At 41.5% G+C, this 10,445-nt stretch overlaps 1 protein-coding gene across 1 annotated transcript in view; it reads right to left on the reverse strand.

Moving 5' to 3' along the window:
* NDUFA12 (NADH:ubiquinone oxidoreductase subunit A12) overlaps positions 1 to 10,411 on the reverse strand; it is a 28,599-nt gene extending 18,188 nt beyond the window's left edge. Inside the window, exons 1-3 of the mRNA XM_036085888.2 lie at positions 10,243 to 10,411; positions 9,244 to 9,326; positions 6,491 to 6,578 (exon numbers count right to left, since the gene is read on the reverse strand). Of these exons, the coding sequence (XP_035941781.1) occupies positions 6,491 to 6,578; positions 9,244 to 9,326; positions 10,243 to 10,328 (257 nt within the window). The 5' untranslated portion in view covers positions 10,329 to 10,411. The remainder of the gene's footprint in view (positions 1 to 6,490; positions 6,579 to 9,243; positions 9,327 to 10,242) is intronic.
* Positions 10,412 to 10,445: the final 34 nt, after the last annotated feature.

Raw genomic sequence — 10,445 nt, forward strand, 5'->3', positions numbered from 1 at the left:
ATCCACAAATTTAGAATTCCACAGTGTATTACACTCAGCAAAGGGGGGTCTGACAAACAGCTAAACTTGTCCAACAGTACTTCTCCCTACATCATAAGACTTTAAGCTTCCCTTACAAACAAGGGTCATCAAAGGTACTCAGTCCTTAGGAGGATCCTCTCCACAAAGAGATTCAGCTTTATATCCTCAGCTGCCCTCAGGCTCCTGCTGGAGTGATGTTTCTTCCACAGCTTTGAACCTCCTTTTTCGTGTGATCTCAGATCATATAAAAGAACTTGCTTGGCTGATTTTAGTACTTTTATCTTTTCATATTTTTTATTACTTTATCATTTTAAATGTGTTTCATCACATAATTTAAATCAGTTCCCCCTTGCCCCCACCCCACAGTCTCCCAAAATACAGACCATGAGCACTGATGTAAAGATGAGTGCTTTGAAGGAGACAGATTTCAATCCATCTGAGATCTGAACAAGACAGCCCACAGGCCTTCTGCATCCTCCCAGGACTAACCCCGCCCCCAAAACAATCAACTAAACAAATAACTAGGACACCTTGCCTCCTAAAACCAAATTCCACTTTGAGACCTGGGACTCCAATAGTGCCTCTGACATATAAAATGTCCCTTGAGAGAAAGTAGATAGCTCTTAACCTAAAATCACAGTCCCTCAGACCTTAAAAGAACCATAGGCTATTACTGCCCATTAAAAAGAGCACAGGGGTGCCTGGGTGGCTCGGCTGGTTAAGTGTCTGACTCTTAACTTTGGCTCAGGTCATGATCTCAGTCATGGTACAGAACCCCACAATGAGCTCCATGCTCAGCATGGAGTCTGCTTGAGCCCCTCTCCTTCTCCCTCTGCCCCTCCCCCCTACTCATCTGTGCATGTTCATTTTTTTCCTCTCTCTCTCTAAAATAAATAAATAAATCTTTTTTTTTTATTTGCTTCCAATCCAGGGAGAGTATATATATATATTTTTAAAGATTTTATTTATTTACTTGTAAGAGAGAAAGAGAGGACAAGTAGGGGAAGCAGCAGAGGGAGAAGTAATCTCCCTGCTGAGCAAGGAGCCTGATGAGGGACTCAATCCCAGAACCCTGGGATCAAGACCTAAGCCGAAGGCAGACATTTAACCGACTGAGCCACCGAGGCATCCCTAAATAAATAAATCTTAAAAAACACTAAAAAGAGCACAAAATGCAGCCTCAAATGTAACATCACTGCTGCTTTCTCATGTTAAGAGCCCCTGAGTTGTATTATAAAGACATAATCCAATACAGGCATACCTCGGAGAAATCGCAGGTTTGGTTCCAGACTAACACAATAAAGCAAATATTGCAATAAAGCAAGTCAAATGAGTTTTTTTGGTTTTCCAGTACATGCAAGTTATGTTTATACCATACTATAGTCTATTACGTGTGCAATAGCAATATGTCTAAAAAAAAAAAAACCAACATGCCTTGATTTAAAAATACTTTATTGCTAAAAATACTAACCATCATCTGAGCTTTTAGGGAGGGTTTTTTTTTTTTTTAAGCTTTTAGGGAGTTTTAATCTTTTTGCTGTGGAGGGTCTTGCCTTGAGGTTGACGGCTGCTGACTGACCAGGGTGGTAGGGTGGCTGTGGCAATTTCTTAAAATAAGACAACAATGAAGTCTGTCACACTGATTTGACTCTTCTTTTCATGAACAATTTCTCTGTAACATGCAATGCTGTTTGACAGCACTTACCCAGAGTAAAACTTTCAAAATTGTGGAGTCAATCCTCTCAAACCTGCCACCGCTTTATCAACTAAGTTTATGTGATATTCTAAATCCCTTGTTGTCATTTCAACAATCTTCACAGCATCTTCACCAGGAGTAAATTCCATATCAAGAAACTATTTGCTCATCCATAAGAAGCACAGGAGGAAAGAGGCATAAGAAGAAGTGTTTGGGATGATAGAAATATCCTGTATCTTCATTTGGGCAGTGATTACACAGGAATGTTTACTGTCAGAAGTCATTAAAGGCACATTTGAAATTAGTTCATTTATTGATTGTAACTTATGCCTTAATAAATTGATTTTAAAACTTATAAATAATTCATCCGGAAAAAAGAAAAAAGGAACTCATCTGTTCAAGTTTAATCATGAGATTGCAGTAATTCAGTCACATCTTTAGGCTCAGCTTCTAATTCTAGTTCTGTTGCTATTTCTACATTTACGTCCATAGTTACTTTATCCACTCAAGTCTTGAACCCTCAAAACCATCCACGATCAGTAAGTTGGAATCAACTTCTTCCAAACTCCTGTTGATATTTTGAACTCTTCCCATGAAAAAACATATGTTTTTAATGGCATCTAGAATGGTGAATCCTTTCGAGGTTTTCTTTTTTCTCTTTAAAGATTTTATTTATTTGACAAAGAGAGACACAGCGAAAGAGGGAACACAAGCAGGGGGAGTGGGAGAGGGAGAAGCAGGCTTCCCGCTGAGCAGGGAGGCCGATGCAGGGCTCGATCCCAGGACGCTGGGATCATGAGCCGAGCCGAAGGCAGACTCTTAATGACTGAGCCACCCTAGGCGCCCCTTGAGAAGGTTTTCAATCTACTTTGCCCAGATCCATCAGAGGAATCACTACCTATGGCAGCTCTAGCCTTATGCAATGTATTTCTTAAAAGAAACCTGAAAATCAAAATCACTCCTTGATCTGTGGGCTAGAGAATAGATGCTGTGTTAGCAGGCATGAAACAACATGAATCTCATTGTCCATCTCCACCAGACCTCCTGGGTGACCAGGTACATTGTCAGTAAGCAGCAATATTTTGAAAGGAATCTTTTTTTCTGAGCGGTAGGTCTCAAAAGTGGGCTTAAAATATTTAGTAAACCATGTTGCAAACATATGTGCTGTCATCCAGGCTTTGTTCTTCTACTGATAGAGCACAGGTAGATTTATCTTAATTCTTAAGGGCCATGGGATTTTCTAACAGTGAATACAGGCTTCAGCTGAAAATCACCAGCTGCATTAGCCCCTAATAAAAGAGCCAGCCTATCCTTTGAAGCTTCAAAGCCAGGCATTAACTTCTCTCTAGCTATGAAAGTCCTCAATGACATCTTCTCCCAATAGAAGGCTGTTCCGTGTACACTGAAAATCTGTTGTTTAGTGTAGCCACCTTCACTAATTACCTTAGCTAGATCTTCTGGAGAACTTGCTGCTTCACCTTGCACTTTTATGTTATGGAGACGGTTTCTTTACTTAAATTTCATGAACTAAACTCTGCTAGCTTCACTTTTCTTGGGCAGCTTCCTCACCTCTCTCAGCCTTCATAGAACTGGAGAGAGTTAGGGCTTTGCTCTGGTTTAAGCTCTGGCTTAGGCAATGCTGTGGTTCCAGAACACTGAAACTTTCTCCATATCAGCAATAAGGCTATTTCACTTTCTTAAAATTCTTGTGTTCACTGGAGTAGCACTTTTAATTTCCTTCAAGAACTTTTCCTTTGCGGGGCACCTGGGTGGCTCAGTCGGTTAAGTGTCTGCCTTCAGCTCAGGTCATGATCCCATGGTCCTGGGATCCAGCCCTGCATCGGGCTCCTTGCTCAGCAGGGAGTCTGCTTTCCTCCTTCTCCCTCTGCCCGCTGTTCCCACTGCTTGTGCTCTCTCTCTCTGTCAAATGGATGGATAAAATCTTAAAAAAAAAAAAAAAAAAAAGAAAAGAAAATAACTTTTCCTTTGTATTCACAGCTTAGCTAACTGATGCAAGAGGCCTAGCTTTCAGCTTATCTTGGCTTTCGACATGCCTTCCTCACCAAGCTTTATCATTTTCAGCTCCTGATTTAAAGTGATAGACGTGCAACTCTTCCTTTCACTTGAACACTCAGAGGCCTTTGGTGGGTTATTAATTGGCTTAATTTCAATATTGTGTCTCAGGGAATAGGGAGGCCTGAGGACAGGAAGACAGGGTAGTGGCCAGTTGGTGGAGCAGTCAGAACATACGCAACATTTATTAAGTTTACCATCTTATATGGGCGCAGTGCACGGTGCCACAAAACAATTACAATAGTAGTATCAAAGATCACTTGATTATGGGTCACCATAACAAATATAGTAACAATGAAAAAACTTGAATCTTGTGAGAATTGGGGTGTGTGGGTGGCTCAGTCAGTTAAGCATCCAACTCTTGCTTTTGGCTCAGGTCATGATCTCAGGGTTGTGAGATCAAGCCCTGTGTCAGGCTCCATGCTGGGTGTGGAGGCTGCTTAAGATTCTCTCTCTCCCTCTCCCTCCACCCCCACTGCCACCCCAATAAAAATAAAATGAAATACTGCCAAGAATTACCAAACGGAGACGTAAAGTGAGCAAATGGTGTTAGAAAAATGGCACCAACAGACTTGCTCAAGGCAGGGTTGCCACAAACCTTCAATGTGTAAAAAACTTATTATCTGATATGGACAGCACAATAAAGCAAAGCATAATGAAACTAGGTATGCCTATATCATGTTCTTCAAACATCACTGACAAGGGTCAATGCTCCTAATTAGTCCAAATAGCACACGAGAGGTTGAAAACTGATTGTAGGTGAAATCTGACAAATGTGTTTTGCTTAGTTCACAATTTCCATTCCGTCCAATCAAGTAGCCTATTTAAATAAAATAAAATAAAAAATTCACTTCCTTAGTCACATTAGTCACATTTCACAGTGCCCTGGGCTACCTTAGTACACAGCACAGACATAGAACATTTCTATCATCAGAAAAAGTTCTATTGGATACTGCTGTATTTAAGCTGACAAATATTTTAAATTAACATTTAAAAAACAAGAAGTTTGGGCGCCTGGGTGGCTTAGTTGGTTAGGCGTCTGCCTTCAGCTCAGGTCATGATCCCAGGGTTCTGGGATCGAGTCCCGCATCAGGCTCCCTGCTCAGCGGGGAGTCTGCTTCTCCCTCTCCTTCCGCCCCTTCCCCTGCTCATGCTCATGGGTGCGCACGTGCGCTCTCTCTCGCGCAAAATAAAAAATCTTAAAAAACAACAACAACAACAAAACAAGAAACCTCCCAATGAAATACACATTTCCACTTTCTATCTAGAAACCACTGGCTGAATTCTCAGCTGATGGAACTGGAAGTGATGAATAGCACTGCTGTCCTCTTTGACGCAGTGTCTGCTTTTCAGTCTATAGTCCCCACTACTCCCTATTGTCTCACACTGTACTTCACTCACTCATGTTACATGCCTGGATTTCTAATTGAGTCTTCAGAATAGAAGTGAATACTCTGAGATTATTCCAGTTTCTACTCAATAGAGCCCAAAACTTTTTCTGATGCTCAAGTTCAACTAAAACAAAACATCACAGTTACCTAACATACCTTATTTCTAGTTTTTGGTGAAATTTTCTAGACTGACTGTAACAGATATCCAGAGTTTAATAACTGTGTATCAAACAAATGGCATTATTTTAGCAATCTATGAAATAGATATGAGTACTTTGCTTTGAAATATTTTATATAAAATTTGATAATTCAAGTAAGAGCATTTAGAATTCAATGTCAAAATAGGTATATTATAGGGGCGCCTGGGTGGCATAGCTCAGGTTGTGATCCCAGGGTCCTGGGATCGAGCCCCGCATCAGGCTCCCTGCTCAGCAGGGAGCCTCCTTCACCCCCTCCCTCTGCCGCTCCCCTTGCTTGTGCTCTCTTGCTCTCTCTCAAATGAATAAATAAAATCTTTTGGTATATTATAAAATTAGTTTTTAGAGACCTAAGGAGTTTGAGGGCTCTCATTTTACAGATGAGAAACTAAGCCCCAGAAAGATTAAGGAACTTGCTTAAAGTCAAACTGCCAAATACTCAGAGTCAGAATTCTTTATACTTTTTCCTTTACTCACAGCAGGTGATAATGTGGCATACTGTTTTTTCCCAAAGACAGGCACACCATTATATATGCCAACATATAATGTGATGTTGACATGCCTCCATTAAGAGGCAGGGTCTTTGTTCTCCTTCATTAAGCCTGGGCACAGTTTTCTAATTGCCTCAACCAATGGAATGCAGAAATGATACTGGATGATTTCCAAGACTAAGTCAGTTAAGGCAACAGGGCTTTTGCCAAGTGTTCTCTCTAGAGCACCTGCCTGAGGAAGCCCAGGCTACCTGAGGGTGTTCCAACCCAATGCTCCAGCTATGCCCCTAGCTGACAGCCCCCACCAACTGCCAGATACTGAATGAACAAGTCTTCAGATGATTCTGGCATCCAGCCTTTGAGTCTTCTACCTGACACTGTGGAGCAGAGATAAGCTATCCTGACTGTGTCTTGCCTGAACTCCTGACCCATAAAAACTATGAGAGATAAATACTTGTTGTTTTAAGACACAAAGCTTTAGGGCTCTTTATTACACAGTCACCATACCTGGGACAGATGCTTTCAGAATACCACTGTTTTATAAATAGATATTCAACAAATATTTGTGTAATGAAACAAATACTGCCAAGCCAAATAAAATAAAATGTTGACTTAGTTTACCATTCAGGGGGCACCATGCTTCCATCCACATCCCAAAATGTGTTTTTGCCATTCATTTCAGTAGTATATATAACCCATCGGTGACGGCCTGGGTGGAAAGATCAACATTTATAAAGATGTGAGGAAATAAAGACAACCTTAACAAAACAAAAACAAACAAAAATAAGCATAATTGTATAATATCAAAGAAGACAACTATTTTTTATTAATAAAAGACTTTTATGTGCTCTTACGTAAGAGAAAAGTTAGAGGAATAGCACCCTGGGTATATTAGTGGAGGCATGCCTCAGGAAGTATATGGCAAGCTTTTATCAATAGCCTGGCAGCTACAAGAGCAAAATCCCTACACTGAGACTGAGACCCACTCTGTGGCTGGGGCTCAGGCATTTCCCACAGTGGAGAACTCTTGCTTCTCCCCTGTCCTTCTGCCAAGGGAGTAGAGGAGAGTAGGGGAATGTGTTCCCAGCTGTTCAGGGTATTCAGGAGAGAAAGTGCTCTTCTGAGACTGGGGCAGGAGAAATGCATTCACAGCAGTCATACTCAAATTATATGTTTCCATATAAATATTTTAAAATGACCACCAGAGATCCTTTTGGAAATTGGTGATAATACATAATAAGCAAACATTATAAACAATGGTCAGATAAGTAAGGCAGCTCATGTCATCAAAACAGTATGGCAGCATTCTTTATTTAACAAATTTCTGTGGAATAGTTGGGGGCCTAATTACAATTTACAGGAGTGTTTCTATTCTACTAAGTTGAGCAGAGACCTGGATTCTAATCAAGACTTTGTCACTTATTATCAATGGATTTTAGATAAGTTTTATGAGCCTCAGTTTCTCTGTTAAAAGTGGATGAATATAGGGGCGCTGGCTGGCTCAGTCGGTAGAGCATGAGACTCTTGATCTCAGGGTTGTAAGTTCAAGCCCCATGCTGGGTGTAGAGATTACGTAAAAATAAAATCTTAAAAAAAAAGTGGATGATTATACCTACATCTTCAGGTTGCTATGAAAATTAAATATCACACACATACATCTAGTTTAGCACTGGGCAAAAAAGTACATAATAAATGTTAATTCCTTCCACCTCTTCCTTACTGCCCCCATCCCCCAAACAGAAAATACTGAATTCATCCCTGTAATGTATTTTAAGCCAATAAACAAAAAGTAATCTGCATTTACTTTATACAGTTTTCTTTTTTTTTTTTTAAGATTTTATTTATTTATTTGACAGAGAGAGAGAGCGTGCACGTACGTGAGAGAGCACAAGCAGGGGGAGTGGCAGGGCAGAGGGAGAGGGAGAAGTAGGCTCCCCACGGAGCAGGGAGCTGGATGCGGGGCTCAATCCCAAGACCCCGGGATCATGACCTGAGCTGAAGGCAGACGCTTAACTGACTGAGCCACCCAGGAGCCCTTTATAGAGTTTTCCTAGGTAAATACATAATCAACAAATATCAACTAATGCTATTTAAATATGACCTTATCTATTAAAGGAAATACAGATTTTTCAAGCACATCTAGGATCCTCTGGAGCCCAGGTGCCTTTAAGGGGCCCCTCTGGCATCCCCCTGGTGCTAAGGCATCTGCCTGGGCCTCTCCCTACAGCCCTAGGCAGCTTCTTAACCATCCTGAAGCCTTCTCCCAAGCCCTAGACCAAATGGAAACAATAAAGCTTTTTGCAGGGAAAAAAAAAATTCAAGATTTGCTTCTTCTGTTAGAGAAATCAATCTTGAGAATAAGTAACTAAAAGTAAACTACAATCCAATTAGGCAGGGGAATGTGAAGGCAGATGAAAAAACCTTGGAAAAGGTTTCACAGAATTATTAGGTCATGATGATAGAGATGGGCCTTAACAATCTCACAATATACATATATCAAAATTTTAAATGTACATACTTAGACTCAGCAATTCTACTTCCAGGAATTTATTCTTACAACACTTAAACAAATGAATGTGGATGTAGTTACAAGCGAGTCACTGCAGCATTGTTTCTAATAGCATAAGGTTGAAGGCAATCTAAATATCAGTAGTGAAGTGCTTGAAAGAAGAATGATTCTTTCATACAGTGGAATATTGTGTTGCTATTAAAAAGAATGCTAATTTTTTTTTTTTAAATATATTTATTTATTTGACAGAGAGAGACACAGCGAGAAAGGAAACACAAGCAGGGGGAGTGGAAGAGGGAGAAGCAGGCTTCCTGCGGAGCAGAGAGCCCGATGCGGGTCTCGATCCCAGGACCCTGGGATCACGACCTGAGCCGAAGGCAGACACTTAATGACTGAGCCACCCAGGCGCCCCATGAATGCTAATTTTTTTAATAAAAAAAAAACACAAACAAAAATTCAAACAAAGAAGAACGCTATAGATACATCCAACTTACCACTATGGAAAAATGGCCCATAGTTTTAAGTAAAAATATTTCCATTTACAAACAACATACATAACATAATCCCATGAAATTAAAAAAAAAGGTATGTTGTTTATACAGTTATAAAGAAGCTCTTTGTACATTATGGAAAACAGAGTCAAATCAAGTCTCAGGGCGCCTGGGTGGCTCAGTCGGTTAAGCATCTGCCTTCCGCTTAGGTCACGATCCCAGAGCCCCCAGATGGGGAGTCTGCGTCTCTCTCTCCCTCCGCTCCTTCCCCCAGCCCCTGCTCTCTCTCTAATAAATAAAATAAAAAATCTTAAAAAAAAAAAAAAGTCTCAATCTCACTCTCATTTATTTATACCAAAAAATACTGTACTCACCAAAAAACTGCTTGTTGTCTTCATAGTATTTGTTTCCATATTTGTCTTCCCCCACTAAGGTACCAACCCTCACATCATTTGCCCTGTGAATATCCAAAAAAAAAAAAAAAAAAAAGAGAGAGAGAGAGAAACATTTTACAATGATTCTTTGTTCAAAGCACAAAATACAGTGAGTATAACAACTTTCAGAAACAAAGTCTGCTGCATCGACTAGTAAAATGAGGAGATGTGGGGATGGTCACTAGTTGTACACTTCTAGCCTCCATCTTCAGGATCAAGCCAGCCACTGCGGAAAAATCAGCTTCAGGTAAGAACTCTAGAATCCCTGCTCAAGTCGCCCCCAGTACCATGTAGACACAGAGAAAGATAGAAAAGATAGATCGACTCTACGGATATGCTTAAAATTACACTAAATATATAGATGCAATATCTTCAAATTACAAGACTACTTTTATCTATTACTCCAAGGCCATGAAGCACTGCAGGTAGCAAAAAACCTCAGGAAATCTGAAAGCCAAAGTATTTCATCTTAAAATGATTCGAATGTCTCCAAGGCTTTCATTTGATTCTGGGTCTCCGATTCGGTTCCCGCGGACGATGCTGCTCCTCCAACTGAACCAATGTCAGGACTAGTAGGGGCCGTTACGATCATCTCCGCCAATGCCTTACTAGTACAGAGGAGGAAACTGAAGGCCAGTGAAGGTAAAAACCTTCCCAAGGTCAGAGCGTAGGGCAAAGCTCACTACTCTCCAGAAAGCCGGGCAGGGGTGCAGCCCACACGCCCTCGACTCTTACTGTCTCTACAGCTGGCTCTGATCCTGTCTCAAGGAGACTCCTGGACACACACTTCGGCCTGGGGACGCAGGGCAGAGACTGGGCAGACTGTCCTTGACAAGAGCTGCGAATTCGCCAAGGGGATCCAAGCCCGGGACTCCTTCCAAGAAACCAGGTAACTCAAGTATAATCCCAGAGGCCAAGAGCATGGCTCTGGCCACCTACCTGAAGAAAACCCGTAGATAGCCACGGAGGCCGCCGTGGCCGCTGACCTGCTGCAGCCCGCGTTTCAGGACCTGCAAGAGCTCCATCTTGTCCCGTACGCCCAGCCTCCCGGGTACGACGCTCAAAACGCACCGGAGGAAGCGAACACTGCGCAGGACGGTACCCACCACGAAAAGTTCCCGCTCGCGCACGCGCGTAAGAAA

Source organism: Halichoerus grypus, chromosome 6, assembly GCF_964656455.1.
Source record: "Halichoerus grypus chromosome 6, mHalGry1.hap1.1, whole genome shotgun sequence".
Classification (NCBI taxonomy): Eukaryota; Metazoa; Chordata; class Mammalia; order Carnivora; family Phocidae; genus Halichoerus; species Halichoerus grypus.